This window comes from Schistocerca cancellata, chromosome 4 (assembly GCF_023864275.1).
Source record: "Schistocerca cancellata isolate TAMUIC-IGC-003103 chromosome 4, iqSchCanc2.1, whole genome shotgun sequence".
NCBI classification, from domain to species: domain Eukaryota; kingdom Metazoa; phylum Arthropoda; class Insecta; order Orthoptera; family Acrididae; genus Schistocerca; species Schistocerca cancellata.
The window spans coordinates 177466671-177493037 of record NC_064629.1 but is presented as its reverse complement, the minus strand read 5'-3'; the positions used below and the strand labels follow the sequence as shown (position 1 = coordinate 177493037).

The following is a 26367-nucleotide window of genomic DNA, read 5'->3' as shown; positions in this document are numbered from 1 at the left end:
TGTCCAAAAGAAGACACCATGCATCCATATAATGGTTATCACTGTGGAGTATCAGCCATGTCCAAAAGAAGACACCATGCATCCATATAATGGTTATCACTGTGGAGTATCAAAACAAAAACAAAGTAGCTAAGAAGCTGATCTGTATCTTGCCAGATCAAAAAATATTTTTTTCCCCTTTCACATTTGTAAAACATTTCTGGGGCTTCTTTATTAATTTAACAGAAGTATGTTCTGTAAGATCCGATGTTATGTACACATAGGAGTTCTCTCTCTCTCTCTCTCTCTCTCTCTCTCTTAGGAGTGAGTTGTCATTGTCATTAATTTCAAATTAAACATGAAATATGAATTAGAATAAATATTCAAAACACATCTGGTAACACAAAGGACCAGTCAGAATAAGAAGAACAGAAAAGACTAATGCATTTGCAAATGAATTAAAAGGTAGCTTAGTCTCAGCCAACAACAAAGTATACAAGACAATTGAAAAACTAGTTCTTTTAGAACACTTCTTTTCCAAACAAACATGTTTATTTAACGTACATCTTTAATCACCAGTATAACATCTTTTGCCATTTTACTACAACAAATTTTACCTATACCAATGCATTTTTCGAGAGAATGTCAATATATCATTGTTTTGAAACAGCATCTATTTATTGGGCATAATATAAATGAGCTGCTCCTTTAATTCATCTGCTAGAAAGGCCTCTTTCTAATTACAGACCAACTCTTGAAACTAGTTTTCAGAAACATATCTTGTTGAGACATCGTGATGAACATTTGAACATATACATTATTCAACTCAAGGCTGGCTGACTTCAGCTTTTTCTTTACATGTAAATCAGTAAGTCATCTCAATTGTTGAGGTTATGAAGGTATATTATGAAATAACAGATAGTAGAACTTTCTCCGTAAGTTTCGGAGTTAATTCTTGCCAATGCTTTAATCTCTACCTTATCCACAGTCCAGTCAACTTGAATGTGGGCCTTCACACATTTACAAACAATGAAACTTCAAGGTTAACATATCCTGCAGCAAAGAAAAAGCATAACCTCCAGTCCTCTATACTTCAGGTAAATGTTATTGGTTTGAACGACATGTTCGCATCACATGTTGTGAACGAAATGATCACCATAGTCAATAGACAGCTCTTTTCATCTTTGACATAGCATGCAACGTCAAAATGATATCATAAATGCATGAAGTCTTGTGAACTGTAGGTTATCAACACAGTACTTCTAAAAATTGCCTTGAGAACGTACGGAGAGCAACATTTATAGACACCAAAGATATTAAATAGTGATAAAATTTGAATCTCAAGCATCATTATTCCTGCCAGTTTTCAATTTTTGCACATGTCCTTCAAAACATATCAAACAGTTTTGTTTAACTTAACATATACTATCATACTTGTATTATCATTTGCTTGAATTTCTCACCTTGTCTTTAATGGTTGTTTTGTTTTATTTAGGATTTTCTCATTATTTGCCTTCTTTATTTATGTAACATCTTGTGCTGTTTGGCTAGTCAGTTTTGATACATAACTGTTCCTTCATCTGCATCGGTACAACCACAATTTTCTAACATGCTGAACTTACTGCTAAATTTATCTTTCTTCTAGCTCTGTATCCATTTATTTTCTCTGTATCTTTTGATTCAGCAGTCACTTGTATTGGAGTTCACTGAGATTTATCAGTTGCTATAACTCTTTGCAGAAGGCTTCAACTTCCTTATCAGAACATGGATATGTTAGTGCATAGACAAGGATGATTTTAATGAAATATCTTTTAATTATTTTTATAGTGATGCATAACAATCCCTAAACAAAGACTATGCTATTTATGGCTAAAAAAAGAAAAATACAATAGGAACATGATAAATTATGGAGACCCAAATTACAGTACTATTAAATCTGGAGTTACTATGAAATCTATAACTAGTAATAAAATAAATAAAGAATGCTTTTTAAGATGCCATATTGGGTGATCCTTCTTGAGCATTTGCTCTAATGTATCAACAGATATTTGGAATTGTGTCTCCATGGAGCACAGATGGAGGGAAAAAAACTGCTCATCATATGTTCCATGCAGGAGTCAGTATCAACTGAGAATGTCAACTTGTTTCTCCATAGAAAAAAAGTTTTTAAAGTAGAATGTTATGTGACCATTCAGTAGCCTAGTGAAATATTTGGTTTAACAATATTTATTAACAGTGGCAGAAAATCACAAGAATAACCAATACTCGAGCAGCAAATGACTAGTGGTAGTTACAGAAATTGAAACAGAAGGCCCTAATGTAAGAAAGACATTTTGAAACTGACCCTGTTCCATCAGAATTATTACTGTATCTACATGGATTACTCTCAATCCGTTGGTAGTTCACTTGATAATAATAAGAGATACCAAAAGTTCTAATAACATTTGTTCACCATGTCTTCCTTGCTCAACTTGCCCCATTTCATCTGTCTGCTACCAGAATGCAGCAGTGCCACTCTGTGACTGCTGGAGTACTGGTTATGCGCCATGTTTTGCTATGCCTATCAACACATATTGTTAAACCAAATATCACACAGTAGTCACTGTCATGTAACCAGACACTCACAGCTGCATGTGTTGGCCCCTTACGCCTTGCCCTGTTTTGTCCCTTTTTCAGAGGTTGTAGGTGGTAGTGCTGTCTTCTATTTACTATGAAGTGGATATAAATGGGGAAGCCGATTTACTCAGATGGATGACTTTAATATTAAAAAAAAACTGGTCCACAGGACTGTGTTAGAATACTATAATAGAGGGAAGTATCCTCCAGCCACTTAAGAGTCCATGCCCAACTACAACACAAAATTGAGTATGTCCATTCTTTGCCTTATAAAACTATTGATTTTAACTTCAGAAAAATTGAAAATGGATGCAAATTTCTTATGGGATGAAGGCATAGTGCCACCTTGGGAGCTACATTTTTGAGGAATATGCATTATTTTGCACATGGAGGACGATAGCCCCATGGTTTATTTGGATGAAACTTGGGTTCACAAAATATATTTAGTACAAGGCAAATGGCAGCCTGAAAGTACCTGCAGATCTGCAGATACTTTCATATAGTGTATATCAGACTTTGGGGGAAGTACAAGTATGCTGTGATGAAGAATCTGTAACAGCTACAAATATAATGTTTTCACGAGGTAAGGATCTATTAAGGTGAGTCCTCAGAACAAAAATACTTGTGGTGGGATGCAAGCCCCCTTGAATTTCCATACACAGAGTCTCTCATAAATAAATCATGTTTAAAGGTGACATGATAGAATAACAGTATTTCAGATCTTACCAAAATTAATTTTAAGAATGTAGGAAAAGATATATTGCTACTTTCCATAAAGATGACATGTTAAATTGCAAACAGGTAAAATTAAAAGACACTTACACATAAGGTTTTGGCCACAGACTTCACCAGAAAAAGAAAGAGAAACACACACCATTCATTCATACAAGCAAGCACACCTCATGCACATACGACAGCCAACTCTGGCAGACTGCTGCTACAATTCCACGAGACTGTTTCATTCTGGTCCAAGCTGCAGGGAGTAGGTGTTCATGTGTGTTTGAATTGTATTTGCTTGTGTGAATGAATGGTGTGTGTTTTTCTTTCTTTTTCTGATGAAGCCTTGTGTCCAAAGGCTTATGCATAAGTCTTTTAATTGTGCCTGTCTGCAACTTAACATGTCATTTTTATGAAAAGTAGCAATCTGTCTTTTTGTACATTGTTGATATTCCAATCTGGAGTTTCCATTGTATCAAAATTAATTTTAGAAATTTCTCAGCAGCTTTCAAATTGGAAGTTTCTAAAAGGTCCAACACAATGCAAATTCATCAGCAATGACATTGTTCATTGCACACATGAAACAGTTTCATACCTCTTACAGTATTTTATCTTTTATCTTGGAATACTTTTATGCATTCATGGCAATATATGTATTGCATAGTCTTTAAATTTTGAAAATGTTCTTATGGTTTTTTTCAGTCCAGTGCTTCAGGCTTTTTCCACAGGCTGGAGCAAATAAATATTTTCCTTGAAAATTTCTTGTAATGTTAGTTTTTTATGACTGGCAAGAGTTTTCTTTTGAAAAGTACTCAATCTTATTCTAGACTATTTTTTTCAGAATTTTTACTGACATTGCAGACTATCACTAATTGGCAATACCTTGGTGGTATGACCTTTACCTGCCTAATTCCATGAAGACAGTTACTGGAAAATTTAGGATTAATCTAAAGGATGAGTATGTAAAATTCCAGTTTAAAATGTATTTGTTTGTAACAAGAAAGAAACTAACAATTTTCACTGATATTGCATAATGCATAAAGCAAGCAAAGAGAAGTATTTGTTTGGTCTGTGTATCCACACAATGCAGAAACAAAACTGCAACTATCTATCGAAACACCACGGAAAACACACCTGACAACTCATAGCAGAGATGCCTGACATAAGCTCAATATTTGGAAAGAAATATTAAGAGAAAAGACTATCAATATTAGACAAAAGACTATCAATATTACAGTTTGAGTCTTTCCAGATGAAATACTTACTTGACTCCTTTGAGCATTGCTTCTTTGCCTGCTTCAATAAGTGGGTATGGACGTCCATGACACTTGCCTCTGAAATCATCGTTGTCAATAGCCCAAAACATAATTCCTCCAAGGCCATTGTCATTCACATACTGTGCCTAAAAATTGACAGAGTCTCATTAAAGTGATGAATTTTGAAAACTCCCTGTCTGATGACACTTTATACCCTGTGAAAAGATTGACTGAGAGAAATACAGGCACAGAAGGAAATTCATGGATTAGTCACTTCTGTACAACTTCTGAAAAATAATAGTATCCTGTTCCACATTGCTAACAGTACTGCATAAATCTAAAATGGAATAATTGTGTTGATTGTATATTGCACTCCCTCATTAATGTAGAGACAAATAGTATATTTCAAATTTTCCAGCAGAAATATTGTGCTGTACAATGGACTCTCAGTTCTGCAGGAACACTTGTCATCATTTTCATGTAATGCCCACAATTACTTCATTTTCTGTCCTCCATTTTCTTCTTTCTGAATATCTTACCTTCATCATGCCAATACATGCATCAGTAAAATAGGAGACCTACATGCCATGGAATTTTACTATTACCATTCAAGATGAAAATAATTATGAGCCATATTTATTTTAATGAAGATCTCAGTTATCACACACTCACAGAATTTCCCTGATCCAGCATTCTAATTTGATCAAAATTTCCCTTCAAAAGCTCCTACTGACTGAATATGTTTCCTGACAATTGTGTTTCCCATCTCCTTTTGTTAAGTGATACCCAAAAATCCATGAACTAAAGAACTCTAGACATGATAAAAAGGATTCACTGTACACAACAAACATTACCTTGCCTTTCTGAACCATCATCATAACACAAGAACTAAGAGAAATCCTTTATCATGTGAGGAGGTAAAGAAAATGTATGTCTGCCATCACACCCAGAGCACCATGTGATGCTGACTTGCAATAATGAGAGCAGGTTCAAATCATGGACAATGTAATTTAGTGTCTGTTCCTTTAACAAACAATATCAGGAAAATACTTGAACAAATTATTTTTATCATTGTGACATTAAAAGCTAATGACAAGAAGAGAAAAAACTCTTTTTATCTCCAATGTGTAAAACATTTTATGTGATTCATCCATGGCAATAACATCCACCAACCTGACTCATCTTTCTTCTAGAGGCCAATGAATGATGTATGGAAATTATAGTCACTTGTGAGAAAGAGCTATATCATTTATCAGCTATGGTGCAAATGTTACTCACCCCTCTTTCCGGGACAAACACCATCTAGTATTAGCATTGTGGCTTATTTGATACAGCCCATCAAAATATATCATCTCTATCTCCCCTACAGCCTTGTATTTACTGCAATGAATAATATTACATTCAATACGCTCCAGGTTTCAAATAAACTTTGTACATTAAAACCATATCCTTAATCTGTTCCATGAATAAATTTCAAAGCCCAGATAAATGAACCCACTGTCACCAGCACTACCATAATTCAAGATGAACTGAATGATGGTATGGATCCATTCAGATTCTAATGAATGACAGACATTATATGTAAAGCACTTATTATTCATAAACAAGTGAAACACTCACGTAAAACACTTGTTCATCCTTTATCATATAAAGCCATAAACAGTACTTATTCATTTGGGGATGTGTTGACTACACCTTTATGACAAAGCACCTGATTGTGATAGTGTCGACTACTGTTGCCTCATAAGGATGTAGGTGGATCCTTGGCTCAGGTTCCCTGCTGATTAATGTCTCTCATGTAAACATAACTTCTAAAGAGGGCAGCCACCTCAGGTGGATTGATTAAATTTAGTAACTGAACAACATATAAAAACCACTTGTATCCTCAAGATCAGTGTTTCACCCGTCAGACAATCCATATAACATACTATTATGGTCTTCGCAATACATTCCGTTCCAATCACGTTGTGTGAATGCCCTCTACACTCCAGACATTGCACGTTCATTTCAAAATCTATGAAACGTATAGTCACTTGTGATAACATCTGTCATTAACTAGCTATGATACAAATAGTACTCAGTTTTCTACTCTATATAAAAGTAAACCTATGATATTTGGCTTCACTTTAGTCAGTTTCATGCTCACCTACATTGCTTTACTTTCTGAGGTGCACATAGCCATGGTATTCTGCCTCAAAGTGGCTCTTCATGTGCTAATGTTTCCATGTGTCATTTAAGGAAGGTTCTTGTTATGACCACAAAGTATCACATCCTCATTTGATATCAACAAATTGGCAATGTTTACACAATCTGGAGCTACAGTACCTCCTTAGCTCCTAGTCTGCAGTGTTCTTGTCAGAGCAAACCTGTTTACTTACCAAACTGTTCATATATCTGTGAGATTGTCTGAACTGCAAATATTGGCCTAATACAGAGTTACTCGTAAGTCCGTCCACAGTTTCAGAAGATGACTGTGTGAAAACTGCATGCCAAGTACAAAATCCCTCCCCCCCCCCCCCCCCCCCCCAAGCTTTGGTTCACAATACACACTGTGGCATAATGGCAGAATGAACAGCAATGCATGCATTTTTGTGTCCTCAGATTTGCTAAATGGGAGATAGTGTGATGATTCAGTGACTTTTTGTACCAAATCTCAGGTAAGTACTTCAACAGACAAAACATTCAAAAACAACACATTCTGTGAAACTTGCTGCTTATGTGGTGTGAAGAAAACAGGCCAGCCAGGCCTGGCAGCAAAGAAAGTGAAGTGTGTGTGGGAATCATTCATCAAAAGACTGAAGAAATCAATGACACATGCTAGCAGGTAACCGCAGAGACCACAGTCAGCTATCTGTGTATTTCTGTATAATGTCTGCATATAAAACTACACTGGTTGCAGTTGTTAGATTCACTGACTACCTGGGACAATGAGCTTGTGAATTAAAAGTCTCAGAGAGATGCTCCACTGGTATGTGTCTATTTTCTGTACAACTTGCAGTTTTTACACAGTTGTCTTCTGAAACCCTGTAGGTACTTATGAATAGTCCTGCACCTTCCTACAGCTGCCTGCCAATGCACCTGTGAACACTGTCATAAACCAATTGCTTTCCAAGCACTCTCTGGCTCTTCACACCTGTATTACAACACTAAAATGCTAGTGACTGACTACCCTTTTCTTCATATATATTTATTTAAAGTATTTTACTATGGTTTACATTCAGTGATTTCTCATGTTGTGTCATTGATTTCTTCCCTTCCATTTAATTCATCTCTCATTTTCATCCATTGATACCTATTTCTGTGATGTCAATGTATCACTTTCCTTGACACTGATTACGATGCATGGCACTTTCAAATCTGGCTCTGGTATTTCATTGCACCTTGTTCTGCTCTTTTTCTGTGTCTCCCTTGACACAGGACAGATAAGAACTTCAGTTTTCAAGCCAGTTCATTTCCTCCAGATGAACAAAATTGGCACCAAAAGCCAACACTTGTGTCACATTTTGTTTCTTTAGGCAGATGGTGATTAGCAATCTTTTTTATAACTTAATGTAGTTATGACCTCTTCTTGCGAAAAATGATGTTGCAGAAGTCCTTCATGTTTTGTACATGTCTGTCAATCTGCTGACATCTGTTAATTAGGATACACTTTTCTTTGACATTATTTTTTGCATTTTAAACAAAAACACAGTATGAATCAAGGCTCACATTCACATAGAAAGTTACAGAAACTAACCTGACAACCACACAAGGCTCACTAATATTCCATGATGCAGATACTGCAGTCTAATGCACTCTGTCAGGTCATTACCAATTTTAGCAACTGAGGATGTGATGTACTCGATAATCAAAAGTCTTGAAATATAACTCATTCAAAATTGCAGTAAATTTTTAATCTTCATAGCTACAGTAGGAATGATCATTTAAAACTAATGAAAGTAGTCACAGATATTTTATTTTTAGATTGTTTAGACAGTGAAAAATTTCTGCCAGACCAGGACTTCAACCCTGATTTCCCATTTATCTTTAACTATTATGCTACCTGAACATGTCTCCAGGCCTGGCTGAAACTTTCGCTGCGAGTAATGTTTCCACCTTTGATTTCCAAACACAGCTACCTGTCATTCCCCCACATGGTATGTTGGAATCATACCACTGAGGACTGGAGTTGATTGAGAACCATGGCTTACCCTGCTACAAGAGATGTACACAAAATGAACTAAATGTACAGAAATGAAATTAATGCATTGATGGTAATGAAATCTGTGAAGACACAATCATATAAAATGATATCAGTGCAGACTATTCAGATAGACTGAACCTGCAGGAAAAGCCATGACCCTCCACTGATCCATTCCCCCGTAATGCTAATCCCACATACCACACAGGAGAACCCCTGGTGGTACAGGTTGAGCAATGTGGTGCAATCGTCAGGCAACAGATGCATACTCTGAGCATCCAGATTTAAGTTTTCTACAGTTTCCTTAAATGGCTTAAGGAAAATCAGGATTATTTCCTTGAAAGGATATGACCAATTTCTTTCCTGGTCCCTCACCAATCTGAGCTCATCCTTTGTCTCTAATGACCTCTTTGCCTACAGGCTGTAGTCCAAATCTTTCTTCCTTCTTGTAGTAGTGTTTGGAATTCATAGGTGGAAATATCATTGATAATAAAAACTTGAGTCATGCCTGGAGGTGAGTTCAGACAATGTAAAATGGTTAAGGACACTGCTTACAATAGGTAGGGAGTATAGATTTGTGTTCAAGCCTGGCACAAATTTTCAGCTGTCATAACATATTCATTGTACTGCATGTTCAGCATATCTGAATAGTTATGTACTGACATTATTTCATTGGATTATATTTTCAATGATTTCACCCTCATTGATCCAGTCACTTCATTTCAATTCATATCATTTAATTCTTCTCATATATATTCCCCATAAGCCACAGCCCTCTGCTGATTCCATTCTCCCAGTAGTGAGATCACCATGTACCCAGTGTGACAATTCTGGCAGTGGTGTCTGGAAACATTAGTGGCAATGAAAGGTTGAGTCAGGCCTGAGAGCATAATCAGACAGTCTAATGGGTAGGAACTACTTACAATAAGCAGGCAATCTGTGCAGTGTCTCAGTTTCGAACGAATTTTCAATACCTGATGTACCTTCACCCATGATGTGCACAATTTCAGAGAGCGTGCATCCGTATGGTTCACAGGCTTGCTTCACCAAGGTCGGTCCCCTGGTGCACTCTAGTGAGCCACCAAAGAAACAGCATTATTTAAGCAGTTGCAAACAAGTGCTCAGTTTACTCTTTATGCTGTATTACTGTTGTCCAGGCAATGTGTTCACTGCTAATGCACAACTTGTATCTTATGTGATGCTTTATAAAGTACTATGTTTCACACATTGTTGCTATAGCAAACTTGGTGACAATTAGGGGTTACATTTTCTCTGTGTGTTAGTGTCTGTGCTAAGTCACCCAACAAACATTTCAATGGAAGAAATACTCCAATGTCTCATTACCCAACAGCAAGCTTACATGGAAAAACAGCAGGTTCTTGCCACCACTCTCAATGAAGTGGTGTCTGTATGTTCATGGCAGGTTACTCTGCTGTCACTGCAACTGTTGCCCTTCTGGCATATGATGAATCAGCTGAAGACTGGGACTCCCATGAGACATGGTTATGCCAACATTTCCAGGTTTTTCGTGTGGGCGATGCAAACTTGAGTAGGGCTTTCTTTCTTTCACTGCGGATGTATCAGTTGTTGTACCAACATGTGCCTTTGCAAGTAATGGCCAGCTTATCATTTAATGAAATTTGCGAGCTTCTCTCAACTTGTTATTGTGACAAAAAGAATGTCATTGCGATGTGTGTAGAATTTTGCCATTTTCAGCAATGTCCAAAACAATATTACAACGCCTTGGGTACAATTTGCACGGGTTGAGCCATCATAAATTTGTCACTAGTACCCATCATAAATCCTATGCCGATCACATAGTGCATGATGTTATTATTTGTCTGGTCCCAGATAGGTAAGTCCTCAAAAAATCACATCAGTGTGAGAATCTGACAATCACAGATGTGCCCAATATAGCAAAGTCTTATTAAGTGTCATGGGCTGCAGGTGATCAGCTTGCTGCATGGGGGTAAGTATCGGAAGTTGTTCAGTCAACTCCTGATAGTCATGCTGTAAGTGTTCAGGATGACAGGGAAATTCCTACAGCAGTACAACCTTCAACTCAGCATTGCACGGGCAGCATTGGTTATGGCCACAGCAGCAACAGGCCACACCACAGCAGCAGCCGCATGTTCCTCTTCTGTCTTGCTTGTACTGCTTCATCCAACATGAGCGTGCTGTGTGCCCTAAGCATTGGGTGGTTTACAACAAGTGTCAAAAGAAATGCCACATTGCACTGGTACGCAACTCCTCTTCAAATGTGCCAGACACAGTAGTACCGATGAACATAAACTGTATCTTTACAGTGACCCTTTCCCCAAACAAATTGTTTATTGAATTACATGTGTTTAATAAACTGCTAAAAATGCAAGTGAACACAGGAGCTGCAGCGACTTTAGTAAACACACAAATGTATGTGGGCTTGGGCTTGGCTCCCCTCACCTCACATAGGTTTCACAGAAGTTGGTTAGCTACAATAAACAGCAGATTCCGATCCTAGGTCAGTTCTCTGTTCCCATATCTTCCAACTCTCTTTTTGCTCTCTCACCTTCTTTGTTGAGGATAATTCCCATGCTGCAAACCTGTTTGGATTAGATGCATTTAAAGCTTTGAGTTTCTCCAGTGCCAATGAGGTCAGATCAAGTTCTGTATCAGCAGCTGGAGACCTTCTGAGTTTTTGTCTCTGTTTTCCCCTGGGCTGGGTTATGCTAGTAGTTTTCAGGCCCATATTACCATGAAAGAGTTCCCCCCCCCCCCCCCCAATTGTTTTGGGACATGACAGGTGCCTGTTGTGTTGCATAACTCTATCGCACCCAAATTAGACCGTTTGATGTCACTCTACATCATTTGCCCTGTTTCTTCCAGTGAATGGGCTTGTCATCATTAAGAAGCCAATAGATAAGCTTTGTCTCTGCGGCAACTTCAGTGTCACCATTAATGCACAGTCCATGATAGATACATACCCTTTGCCTACCCTGATGAGCTACTTGCAAAATTCTCAGGCGGCCACTATTTTTCAAGATTGATCTGTTGGAAGCATACCTTCAGCTCCCCTTGGATGAGGCCACTAGGTGCCTTCCAGTTGTCAATACACCTTTTGGCCTATACCAATATCAGCACTTGCCTTTTGGCATTGCTAGCACACCAGCAACTTTTCATCATTTTTTAGAACAGCTTGGCAATCTCCGATCATTGTTTTCTATTTTGCAGTCTGTGGGTCTCAAGTACAATCTTGCCAAATTTCAATATTTTCAGCCATCAACTGAGTACCTAAGTTTTGAGGTTTCTTGCACAGGGGTCAAGTCATCGTGTCACCATGTCTATGCAACTGTGGCTTTACAGCAGACAACTTCCATTAAGGAACTGCAAGCATTTCTATGTAAAGTTGCATACTACCATAAGTTTTTACTGGATGCATCCACTGTTGCTTAGCCATTGCATGAGCCTTCTCATAAAACTGTGCCTTTTTTCTGGTCTCCCACTTGTGACTGAGCCTTTGCTTTGCTTAAATCAAAGCTCCAATCTGCTCCCTGCCTGGCCACTTTTCAGCTGCGTCAGCATCTCATGTTGGCTACAGATACCTCTCACACAATGTCGGCATGGTGTTGGCACACAAACATGTGGACAGGTCTGAATGACCTATTGCTTATGTTTCTAGCGCTTTAACTCCCACTCAGCAGAGGTATTCTCAGATTGAAAAGGAGGCTTTACTGATTGTGTTCACCCTCAAGCAATTTCTCATCTTCTTGTATGGTTCTAAGTCCCATTCAATCATGGATCACAGGCCACCGGTTGCTCTTTCTAACCCTTCAGCTTCCATGCTGGACAAGGCAGCACATCATTTGCAGCTGTGGGCTCTCTTTCTCTCTTGTTATCACTGTCAGATCCATTACTGGCTGATGGCACAACACACAAACACCAATGTCTTATATTGCCTTTTGAATGGGCAGAATGAGTTGCTTTGTTTCTATTTAGAAATTGAGAACCAGAATACAGTCGATGGTTTTCCCATCACTAGTGCCATGATGGCATTAGCCATCGCAGTGGATACTGCACTTCGTCGTGTCCTCTCTTTTGTGCAGCACAGTTGGCTGGAAAAACCCCCATGCTGTGCCATGGATCCCTTGCATAACTATTTCTCCCTTCAGCACCACCTTTCTGTGTCTGAGAGGGTTCTTTTATTAGCTATGGAGGACGCTGCTTCCCATGTTGCAATTCCCACTTCTTTATGCAGTAATGTACTTTGGCTTCTGCATGTCAGTCATTGGGTAACCTCTCACACCAAAAAACAGGAAGTCAAATTAAACACCTTACAGCTGTCAAATTTTCAACCTTATTTTATTTGGCAACCAGTTTCAGCATTTTACTACGCCATCTTCAGGCCCCTGACTGATGTGTGGGTACAATCTACCTCAGTTGGGATCAAAACAGGGGCCAGCAGTACTGGTATTAGTAGATTCTTGCTACAGTGATCACTTCAACCATCACCTGCCGACTCACAACCAAGGTAGATTATTCCTACAAATTGGTCAGGGGCCTAAAGATGGCGTGGTAAAATTCTGAAACTGGTTGCCAAATAAAATAAGGTTGGGAACTTGATGGCTGTAAGGTGTTTGACATCTTCTAGGCTGTAAGGTGTTTGACATCTTCTATCAAACAGTCGAGTCCCACAAATATCTCTAAAAAGATGGACATACAGAATCTCGCACTAAAGGTTTGGGCCACCGGCATGTGTATTGGCTGGGCATGGATGAGGACATTACATAGCTTACTGCCACTTGCACTCACTGTGTTCAGCAACAGGTGGCCCTGTGGTCATCTTTTTTCTCCCTAGCCGATGCTGCAGTGCCCGTTGGAGTGTCTACATGTCAGTTTTGCTGTGACCTTCCTAAATCAGTATTGTCAGTATTGGCTCATTGTAGTGGACACCTATTCCAAGTTTCCCTCCATTGTGCATTGTCGATCTATGACCATGGCAGCCACTGGTTTGGCCCTGTCTAAGATTTTTGCAATTGAGGGACTTCTGTATACCGTGGTTACCAATAACAGCCCTCAGTTTGTTTCTCGAGAATTTGAATCTTTTTGTCAGCATAGTGGTTTTTTACATCTCACAGCTCCTCTGTTTCATCCTTCGTCTAATGGGGAGTTCAAAAGCAAGGTTCACACATTTAAAACTCAGGCATGGAAGTATGTATCTGGCAGGTCCACTGAAACTGCTTTACACCATTTTTCGAGTTCGTACCATTTCACACTGGTGGGGGCAAGAGCAGAGCTGGTACATGGACACCAACCATGGACACTCCTTTACCTGCTGCATTTCATGCCACCATCCACCGGCGTCACTGGCACCATGATGGTTCCAGCTGGGTGCACCTGTTTGGGCTCATGGTTTCAGCCACTGGCCAAACTGGGTTCCTGCCATCATCAAGCATCACCAGAGCTGGTGACTGTGCGTCGTGCACACTCCTGATTTTCAGACATGCTGGCACTTTCACCACCTGTGCCTGCACACGGTGGGGCATATTCTGGAAAGCCCACTGCCTCTCCTAATCCAGTCACAGCTGATGCCTGTTCCTGTGTCACAGATGGTCCAGTTCACGTCACGAGGGCATTGCTGCCTGAGGTTCCTGCCTCCACCTCCACTCCTCAACTGCCACTGCTGATGCAGCCCCCACTACATCTGACGCCACCACTTCCGTTGCTGTATCCTGTGAGGCAGCCATCTATGACACCTTCACTGACACCTCTGGTGCCAATCTCTCACCTCAATGAGGATGTCACTATGGAAACATGGTCCTGCCCTACAGCTTCTCATGAGTGGGGAAACGGTGCACAAACTTGCCCCCTCATCACTTCTGCCCCTGCTAGCCCCTACTTGCCAGAACCTGCCTGCTGCATGCTGCAGCAGCCACTGTTGTCAGGCGATGAAATGGATGTCTGTGCCATCATTGGTGTTCTCCATGACTCATCATCTCAGTGCCTTGTGAGAGCGGTGTTTTTTCCTCCCATGGTACCAGTGCTATTTCAGTGCCAGTGTTTTTCCTTCCGTACTATGCATTTTTTATGCCTAGTGTTTTTATGTATGTATGTGGTTTTCCCACCCCTAGAAGGAAGCACTGATGTACCTTCATTAATGATGTGGACGATTTCAGAGAGCGCTCGTCCATACAGTTCACAGGCTCACTTATAGAGGCCATTCTAGTGAGCTACCAAAGAAACAGAATTATTTAAGTGATCACAAATGAATGCTCGATCCATTATTTAAGCTGTATTACTTTTTTCCAGTCAATGTGTTCAGTGCAGTGCATAACCAGTATCTTATGTTTTGCACCATAAAGTACTATGTTCCATACATTGTGGTTGTTCTTGCTATAACAACAGCCACAAAATATTCATTACTCTGCAGGTTCAGCACATCTAAATGGTTTACACTGATATCATTTCATCTCACTGCATTTTCAACAGTTTCCTCTGTGTCAATCTATTCTTTTCATTTTGGTGCATTTAATTCACTTCGTACATTTTTCTTTCTTTTGAAATTATCTGAGAATGATTCCGTTGCATGCATCATACCTTTGTCAATACGGTCAGAGTGATTTACATCATAAAATTAGTTGTAACCAAACTCTAGAGTATAAAACCAAAATTACTTAAAGCCCATACCTTCTTCTTAATGATATCCATATCATCATAGCTAACCCATTGGTTGCCTTTATACGCATAAGGTCCCATAGCACTTGGATTTGGTTGTACCACTTTCCAATCATCAGACTGCAGGTTTTCACAGATCTGTAACAAGACAACCAGTAAGAAAGAGAGAGCTTCTTTTAAAGCATCATGTTTATTGAAAAAAAAAAACAGATAAACAAAAATAGTACACTAAAATTATAGATTAGTTTTTAAATGAGTCATTATATACACTACAGGCTTTAAAAATAAAGCTTACCTCATAATATGCAAGATATCCTTTTTCCCTGGTAGAGTCTCCTTGTTCACCTGGGCCATCTGCAGGTGATCCTAACTCTGTAGCTAGGGGGTTGAAAAGCGTGTAAGAGCGACCATAAGTTGGGATTCCCAGTACAAGCTTGTTGCGATCTGCACCAGACTTCATGTAATGGTTCACCGTGTGATCCTATATGTATATAATTAGCACTGATTACTCTGTTTCCATAAGTGGCATTACAAATAAAATTATTTTAACTATATTTACAGTTATGTTACACATTTATTGTAGTTACATAGCAAAGAGAATGATCACATAAACATGTTTCATACAAATTTAGTGGTGCGATGCACAATAAAGTATAAAAAGCAATATTTATCAAAAAAAAATGTATTGTTATGCTCATAGTGTTCTGAATATCTGGTTGTCATTGTAGTTCTTTGATAATTCTTAACTGGAATCTGTTTAACCAGTCATTCAGTAGAATCAGGTCAAGCAAATGAATGATCTACAGTGCAAGTTGTGATGGTGACTAATTTAGCATTTCTAAAAGTTATTTATGTTATACCTCCAAATAAAATTTTGTGTTGGGTGCACAATTGAGTGTTTACCATTATTTGTAGCTGATGTAGCAGATGAGTTACATGAACAATGCAAACTCCAGGATGGAATGTAACAATATTATAAAAAGGATAGTTGCTACTCACCATATGGCAGAGATGCTGAGTCACAGATGGGCACAACAAAAAGACTGTCACAAAATAAGCTTTCAGCCAAGATGGCCTTTGTCCAAAACAAAATAGGACCACACACACACACACACACACACACACACACACACACACACACACACACACACACACACACACTTACGCAAACACAATTCACACACGACCACAGCCTCTCACAGCTGAAGCCAGACCACGAGCAGCAGCACCAGTGCATGATGGGAGAGGCAACTGGGTAGGGGTAAGAAGGAGGCTGGGGTGGGGAGGGGGAGGGAGATGATGGTAGGGGTGGGGGACAGTCAAGCACTGCTGGGGAGTGTGCAGGGATGAGGTGGAGACAGGGTAGGGCAGCTATGTGCAGTCGGGAGATTAGATGGTGGGCAGGGGAGAGAGGGGAGGGGGCTAGCAAAAAAGGAGAGAAGTGAAAAGACTGGGTGTATTGGTGAAATAGTGAGCTGTGTGGTGCTGGAATTGGAACAGGAAAGAGGCTATATAGGTGAGGAAAATGACTAATGAAGGTTGAGGCCAAGAGGGCTACAGGAACATAGGACATATTGCAGGTAGAGTTCCCACCTGCATATTTCAGAAAAGCTAGTGTTGGTGGGAAGGATCTACATGGCACAGGCTGTGAATCGTGGCGTGCTCAGCAACAGGGTGGACCAGTCGTTTCTTGACCACAGTTTGTCAGTGACCATTCATGCGACAGCTTGTTGGTTGTCATGACTACATAGAATGCAGCACAATGGTTGCAGCTTAGCTTGTACACCACATTACTGGTTTCACATGTAGCTCTGTCCTTGATGAGATATTTGATGTTTGTGACCAGACTGGAGCAGGGATGGTGGGAGGATATATAGGACAGATCTTGCATCTACAGGGATATGAGCCATGAGGAAAGGGCTTGGGAGCAGAGGTTGTGTAGGGATGGATGAGTTTATTGTGTAGGTTTGGTGAAAGGTGAAATACCATTTTGGGAGGAGTGGGAAGGATAGTGGGCAGGACATTTTTCATTTAAGGGCATGATGACAGTTAGTTGAAACCCTGGAGGACAACATAATTCAGTTGCTCCAGTCCTGGGTGGTACTGAGATACAAGGGGAATGCCAGATGGTGAGACTTTGGGAAGTGGTGGGTGACTGGAAAGATAAGGCATGGGAGAATTGTTTTTGTACAAGGTCGGGAGGATAATTATGGTTTGTAAAGGCCTCAGTGAGATCCCTGGGGTATTTCGTGGTGGACCACTTGTAACTGCAGATGTGACGTCCATGGGTGGCTAGGCTGTATGGAAGGGACTTCTTTGTATGGAACGGGTGGCACATGTTGAAGTGAAGGTATTGCTGGTGGTTAGTAAGTTTGATATGGACAGAAGTACTGATGTGGCCATCTTTGAGGTGTAGGTCAACACCTAGGATTCAGTAGAATCAGGTCAAGCAAATTGGGGAGAAGGTGTTGAGGTTCGGGAGGAATGTGGATAGGGTATCCTCACCGTCACCCTCACTCCAGATTGCAAAGATCCCACCAATGAATCTGAACCAGGTGAGGGGTTTAGGATTCTGGGTGTTTAGGAAGGATTCCTCTAGATGCCCCATGAATAGGTTGGCATAGGGTGGTGACCATAGCCATACCCCATAGTAGGGTTTGTGGTGAAAAAGTGTTTCCACTGTAGGCACCGGGAGAAAGAGAACTGACAGACTGTGGGCAAGAAACAACCAGACCAGCCTGTTGCTGAGCATGCCACCCAACACGACATTCTTCATTTCAATGACTGATTCACAGCCTGTGCCATATGGATCCTTCCCACCAACACCAGATTTTCTGAATCACACAGGTGGGAACTCTCCCTGCAATTGAATCTCAATGTAGACAAGTGTAATGTGCTATGAATACATAGAAAGAAAGATCCTTTATCATTTAGCTACAATATAGCAAGTCAGCAACTGGAAGCAGTTAATTCCATAAATTATCTGGGAGTAGGCATTAGGAGTGATCTAAAATGGAATGACCATATAAAATTAACTGTTGGTAAAGCAGATGCCAGATTCATTGGAAGAATCCTAAGGAAATGCAGTCCAAAAACAAAGGAAGTAGGTTACAGTACACTTGTTCACCCACTGCTTGAATACTGCTTACCGGGATGAGATCTGTACCAGATAGGGTTGATAGAAGTGGTAGAGAAGATCCAATGGAGAGCAGTGCGCTTCATTACAGGATCATTTAGTAATCACGAAAGCATTACAGAGATGATAGATAAACTCCAGTGGAAGACTCTACAAGAGAGACACTCAGTAGCTCGGTACAGGCTTTTGTTGAAGTTTCGAGAACATACCTTCACTGAGGACTCAAGCAGTATATTGCTCCCTCCTACGTATATCTTGCAAAGAGACCATGAGGATAAAATCAGAGAGATTAGAGCCCACACAGAGGTATACCGACAATGTTTCTTTCCACGAACAATACGAGACTGGAATAGAGGGGAGAATCGATAGAGGTACTCAAGGTACCCTCCACCACACACTGTCAAGTGGCTTGTGGAGTATGGATGTAGCTGTAGATGTAGAATATATCCTACATTCCCCAAACCCTCCTGGACTCAACCTTCATTATTCATTGTCCTCACCCACCTAGCTCCTTCCCTGCACCCATTCCAGCACTACACAGCGCACCCAGTCTTTTCACTTCTCTCCTTTTCTGCTACCCCCCCCCCCTTCTCCCCCCAACCTCCATCTAACCTCTCGACTGCATCTAGCTGCTCTAACCTCCTGTCCCTTCATGCTCCCCACCAGCAATTCACTGTCTCCCACCCCTACCCCGCTCTCCCTCCCTCTCCCCACCCCAGCCTCCTCCTTACCCCCACCCAGCTGCCATCATGCACTGGTTCTGCTGCTCGTAGTCTGGCTTCAGCTGCCAGAGACTGTGGTCACGTGTGTGTGTGTGTGTGGGGGGGGGGGGGGTTATTTTGGACAAAGGCCATGTCGGCCAAAAGCTTATTTTGTGACAGTCTTTCATTGTGCATGTCTGCGGCTCAGCATCTCCACTATAAGATAATTTATTTGCATGCACTTTTGCCTTAGAGATGTAACAATTTATTGTATGAAACCTTAAATTAAGTATTTTGTACATGGAGTTAGTCCAGTGCTACTATTATAGAATGCTTAAACATATGTGATCCTCAGCATGATTTACAGCACAAGTGCAAAGAAAGCACAGAAAAAATTTTCACAGGCATATGCAGTAGCCAATAAGAGATGTATCCAGTAAGAGATCTGATATGGGAAGACATATGAGGTTATTAGCAATTATGGAGGATGTATCACAAATATATTATGTGATATTGTTGTTTTGGTTCTCATTAATGTCTTGTAGAATCCATTTGCTAAAGTTCACTAATTTCACCCATGCAATGCACTTGTGTGCAAAATAGAGCTAATGTTGACAATTCATCATCATTTCAAGTTGGAGAGAGCCAATGAGAGCAAGTTATGTGGCAGGCAATGACAGTCTGTTAAGCAAATACCTGGAAATATTAATTCTGCGCATGACCTTTCACTTTCTTATGGACAGATTGCTACTCACTGCACAGAGGAGTCACTGAGTTGCAGACAGGCACAACAAGAAAGAATACATGAAATATTTAAGCTTTTGGACAAGTCCTACTGGAGTAGTACTCTCACACATTCACGCAACAGCTCAGAAACACACGGCAACTGTCTCTAGATGTGTGACTCAGTGTCTTCTCTGTGTGGAGAGTAGCAATCTATCTTTATTGCTTTTGTTCCATCCTGGGCTTTCCATTATTTGATTTTGTCTACCAGTTTCCCTTCCATCCCACAACCCAGAGCTGTCACCTCTGTTACTACTCTCTTCGCATTATATTACTAAGTGTCTGTTGCTTTCTTTCTCTACTTTCATGTGTTTTATTGTTATCTCCTGAACCACACATGCTGTGACTTCAGAGCCACCTTGTATCAATGGTCACATCTGTTACATTACTGCACAGATTCTAGATTTGTAGATGCAGTCACTTGTGTCCCACATTCTTCCTGCCAATATAATTATTCCTGAATTTTCACCCTCATGTATTTTCAAGTGATTTCCTGTACCTTTCTGTGCCACACATACTTCATCACACCCCATGCCTAAAAAACCTTCTTCCCTTATTCAAGCACACAGCTTACTGACCTTTTTATATGTTATTAAGGTAGTCAGGACTTAGTGCCTGGGTGATTATAACTGAAGTTCCAGTTTCAAAAAGCTGTATAAAAATAACCTCTGCTGAGAATGATCAAATTTGAATGGAATATTATCAAAGAATGGGGAAATGTTATGGAAACAGAAAAACTTAACGAAAATTTTACCATTAGATGGTGCTTTAGGCAGCAGAGTATGCAAAGTAAAAGACATGAGTTACACATTTGTTCCTCAGTTTGGATTTGAGATGCTCAGCTCTGCAGAAGTACTAGGCACTCAAGGGTAGGAAAAAAGGCATTGGGCGAATGTTTGCCAAGGGTCTGGAGTAAATGATTACAAAATTTAAAAACACAGGTTTGAAGTGCAGTGTTACAGGAGGAGGAAATCAATAACAATCTAATATCAGTAGATGGGGCCACCGCATTGCAGGAGGTGTCGAGCTGTGGTGCACAAAAATGCGGTGCATGGGGAATTGCCCAAATTTTGAGCACGGTGCATAAAATTCTGCGAAACAGCCTGTATTGCTCTTTACACAAAGTTAACCATGTTAAAGAGTGCTTCATTCTGCAGTATCAGCTACTATCTGGTTGCCGCACTTTCAGATACGCATGCCCTTAGTTACACAACTGCGTTTCCTACAGCTGCGATTGTGGCATGAGGGTGCTGCCATGAACGATTACGCCACTGGCAATGAGATGCAAGCATCGCCTCTCTGGAGCTCCAGCAGCGGGTGTACTTAGGTTTGAACAGTCCTGCACTGAGCCCCCTTTTTTGTGTGTTTGCCAGCCAAATAACATTTACAGACTCCCATAGTGGCCAGGGCTCGACATCTTCTGAATAGACATTGTACTGAAGAGTGAGAAATTTATAAATCTTTTTTCTCTGGATATAGTATTTCTATGTTCATATCTATTAATAGCAACTGACACTGTTAATACGGCAACAAAGTTATGTATTATTTTTACTATTTTATATTAGATGTGAACTAAATCAATATTTGAATTCTGTGTTCATGAACAGCTTCTGTTACTCGCTCTTGTATTCATTAAAGAACTACACAGAGTGCAAAGGAAGACATAACACATGATGACCTGCCAGTAAGACAAACGTTTGCTCTGCAATGCCTTGCTGACATGGAAGAGGGCAATGAATGGCCATGGAATATTCTGTGGAAAGACAAAGCCTATTTCCATCTCTAAGGACGTGTCAATACACGGAATTGCAGAACATGGGCAATGGAAAATCTGCTTGCACATCAACGGGTACCGCTTCATTCTGCAAACGTAAATGTGTGGTGCGGGTAAGACCACGGTTCACCGTAGGGCCACATTTCTTCGAGGAAATGGGCCTTCATGTAATGTTACCTGTACTGTCATTAGCAAACGTTATGAGAGTCATTTATGCACCAACGTCATTCCAACCATTCAACAGTGTCGATGTGTTTCTATGCATTGGACAGCCAGTGAAACAGCTGCTGCAGATAATGTTGGACATGTTTGAATTATCAGCCATCATTTCCTTCCAGATCACCTAATATTAATCCGTGTGACTTCTGGCCATGGGTTGTCTGAAAGATACTGTGTTCAGTGTTCTGATTAGAAATATAGCTTAGCTGAAGGCAACATTGCGCAGTGCACTCTGAAGATGAGCCTGGGGTACTCTGATATGTTGAGGAACATGCTGTTTCTCGATTTCAGTTTGTGGCAGTAGACGGAGGACAGCATACTGAACATGTCTTGTGCCAGTCACACAGCAAATAAAAACCGATTTCATTTTCGCTCTTTATGCGGTTTTTGGCCTCAGGCCAATTAAAAATCAATGTCATTGCTGCTTTTCATGCGATTTTTGGCTTAAGAACACTTAAAAAACTGATTTTTTCCATTCGATGTGATAATATGTTGCCTTGGTGGATTGAGTTACCTCACTACCAGTGCCACAACTGTTGAATGCCGAGCTTCTGCGGTCGTTTACACTGCATTTACGCGGCTAGTGAAAAGTGCAACTCACACCATAGCCCTCGTATTGTTATTCATCCGTCATTTGTGACCGAACCCGTTTACGTTGTGAAGAGTCAGCGCCATCCAGTGGGAATTTTATTTTGTACGTTTCCATAACGTTTCCCCCTCTTCGATAATATTCCGTTCAATTTCATGTCACTCTGAGCAGCGATTCTTTTTTTTTATTTCTTTTTATTTTTTACAGCGTTTTGAAACTGGAACTTTAATTATAATCGCCTTGTATATACACACCAGCTTGAACAGATCCCTGCTGATGTACAGGGTCCATAACTGTATACATCCACCCGCACGGTACAATTTGAAACGAGACTCGTCCGACCAGGCAACATGTTTCCAGTCAACAGTACAATGTCGGTATTGACGGACCCAGGCGAGGCGTAAAGCTTTGTGTCGTGCAGTCTTCAAGGGTACACAAGTGGGCCTTCAGCTCTGAAAGCCCATATCGATGGAGTTTCGTTGAATGGTTCCCACGCTGACACTTGTTAATGGCCTAGCATTGAAATCTGCAGCAATTTGCGGAAGGGTTTCACTTCTGTCACGTTGAACGATTCTCTTCAGTCGTCGTTGGTCCCGTACTTGCAGGATCTTTTTCCGGCCACAGCAATGTAGGAGATTTGATGTTTTACCGGATTCCTGATATTCACAGTACACTCGTGAATTGGTCATACAGAACAATCCCCACTCCACCGCTACTTCGATGATGCTGTGCCCCATGGCTCGTGCGCCGACTATAACACCACGTTAAAACTCACTTCAATCTTACCGAGCAAGGTGGCGCAGTGGTTAACACACTGGACTCGCATTCGGGCGGACAACGGTTCAAATCCGCGTCCGATCATCCTGATTTAGGTTTTCCGTGATTTCCCTACATCGCTTCAGGCAAATTCTGGGTTGGCTCCTTTGAAAGGGCAAGGCCGACTTCCTTCCCCATCATGCCCTAATCCGATGGAACCGATGACCTGGCTGTTTGGTCCCCGAATGAACCAACCAACTTAAATCTTGATACCTGCCACTGTGGCAGCAGTAACTGATATGACAACTGCGTCAGACACTTGTCTTATGTAGGCATTGCCGACTGCAGCGCCGTATTCTGCCTGTTTACATACATGTGTATTTGTATACGCATACCCATAACAGTTTATTTGGCACTTCAGTGCAGTTTTCCTAAGTCCCAACTGATGCGCCAGAAGCTAGCATATGCCGTAGTTCCATATACAAAAATCATAGTTGAGCCTGTCTCTAGGTAATATAGCAACTGAAGTTTTATCTTAGTAGCGTAGGCCTGACTTACAACATACGTATAACGACGGGGCCTCGCAATAGAGCTCTGTTTGGCGCTGTTTACATTGCAATAGCCGACTGTAGCCGCGTTGCTTTCCAATTGTAGTACATTTCTCGGATTATTTTGCGAAAGCTTTCAACGTCAATTCTATGAACCGCTATATCACTGTATGCCTTTACAAGAGCTACTGAATACAGTTATGAAAAGTATACGCTTCCATTAAAAAGGCCATACTTGTTTCAGTATCTCAGTTGGTACCAGAGTTAAGACCATTATCCATACAAAACATGATGTGGGCTTCGGGATACTATCAATTTATCACTTGCAGAAAACCTCGGGGCTCCATGGATTTTGCTGTCCTGTGCGAAAATTTCAAACGCCGCCCCCTCCCCCCCCCCCCATCCAGTTCTTTCATTTTCAGACATAATCGACGTTTTCACTACGTTTTTCATCCATGACGTCTATTTTTTCATACCAGACTTATTCATACATCTTTTTGACGTCAATACGTCTGCAAAGCTACAGCCAGGTTTGGGGCACTTGTCAGCGAAAGAGTGGTGAAACGTTTACAGGGTAATACATTTTGAGTTATAGCTCCAAAATTAATTATGTCGATTTCAGCTAAGTTATACCACTCACAGACTGTGTAGCAGTTTTTCTCGTTCGCTTACCACCGGAGGAATACAGTGATCGCCGCGGGCAGAGTAAGTAGAGAGGTCAGTACAGTTCTTCCAACGCTCACCGATTGCTTGCTGTACTGTAAATGACGCGCGGGAGTGACAGGTTTCGTGCAAGTACCTATTTACATATCTTCATATGCCATACCCATTCGTAGCATACAACAAAGACAAAGAAACAAACGCACACCTGTTCACTGCACACTGAACGACTGTTCCCTGCAGCCAAAAACAATAGTATGAGGGTCACTCCAAAGGACATGCACACTATTTTTGTAAAAATACCGTTTTCATTCTGCATGTGTGAAAGTTTTACAGTGTGTAGATACATCCTTCCAACTTGTTTTCAAACTTGGTTCAACCTGTTCCCGTGAGTGGCGCCGTGACAGCATGTCTTCAAGATGGCAGCTACACTTGACGTTCGTCAGAAGCAACGTGCTGTCATAGAATTCCTGTGCTGTGAAAACGAGACAGTGGGAAACATCCACAAGAGGTTGAAAAAGGTGTATGGAGATGCGGCTGTCGATCGCAGTACAGTTAGTCGGTGGGCGAGCAGGTTACGTGATGAAAGCGGGCACGGCACTATTGAGGATTGTCCTCGCAGCGGCAGGCCTCGTACTGCACACACTTCAGACAATGTGCAGAGAGTTAACGAATTGGTGATTGCTGACAGACGCATCGCAGTGAACGAATTGTCACGCTACGTTGGGATATGGGAAGGAAATGTTTGCAGAATACTGAAAGTGTTGGCGTTAAAAAAGGTTTGTGCCAGGTGGGGTCCCAGGTTGTTGATAGTGGCTCACAAAGAAACAATAAAAACGGTATGCAGCGAACGTTTGTAACAGTACGAGAATGGTGGAGATGAATTTCTTGGAAGAATTGTGGCAGGTGATGAAACATGGCTCCATCATTTTTCAGCAGAGACGAAGAGGCAATCAATGGAGTGGCATCATGCAAATTCACCCAAGAAAAAAAAATCAAAACCACACCTTCTGCTGGAAAAGTTATGGCTACGGTGTTTTTCGATTCCGAAGGACTCTTGCTTGTGGACATCATGCCAAGTGGAACCTTATCTATATCCTGATGCATATGTGACAACACTGAAGAAACTTCAAGCTCGACTGTGTCGTGTTCGACCACATCGGCAAAAGCACGATGTTTTGCTGTTGCACGACAATTCACGGCCACATGTCATTCAAAAAACCATGGAAGCGATCAAAAAACTCGGATGGACAACACTGAAAGTTCCACCTTACAGTCCTGATCTGGCTCCATGTGACTATCATCTCTTTGGGAAACTTACAGACTCTCTTCATAGAACAAGGTTTGAAGATGATGACGCCCTTGTGCACGCTGCCAAACAGTGGCTCCAACAGGTTGGCCCAGAATTTTACCGTGCGGGTATACAGGCGCTTGTTCCAAGATGGCGTAAGGCAGTTGAGAGGGATGGAAATTATGTGGAGAAATGAAAATATTGCTCCTAAAGGATGTATCTACACACTGTAAAACTTCAGACATGTAGAATAAAGGATGGATTTTAATAAAAATAGTGTGGTTTTCTTTTGGAGTGACCCTCGTAGATTGCATATGCCGGCAGGAGTCACGTGAGTCACAAATGTTGCGAATTATGTGCACGAGTTCCGAGAAGAACCATGGGGCTCTGGGAACAGAAAAATATACAGATAATAATATGTGACATAGCACCTCCAACAGTGGGTTTGCACAGGCGTGTGACATTCGGCAACTTATTTAGGCATTAGAAAAAACAAAATAATGTAGGTCTG

The 26367-nt window shown here is 40.9% G+C and overlaps 1 protein-coding gene across 1 annotated transcript in view; it reads right to left on the bottom strand.

Moving 5' to 3' along the window:
• Positions 1-26367, bottom strand: part of LOC126185214 (serine-rich adhesin for platelets-like) — a 504218-nt gene that overhangs the window by 116463 nt on the left and 361388 nt on the right. Inside the window, exons 7-9 of the mRNA XM_049928096.1 lie at positions 15695-15880; positions 15412-15537; positions 4578-4714 (exon numbers count right to left, since the gene is read on the bottom strand). Of these exons, the coding sequence (XP_049784053.1) occupies positions 4578-4714; positions 15412-15537; positions 15695-15880 (449 nt within the window). The remainder of the gene's footprint in view (positions 1-4577; positions 4715-15411; positions 15538-15694; positions 15881-26367) is intronic.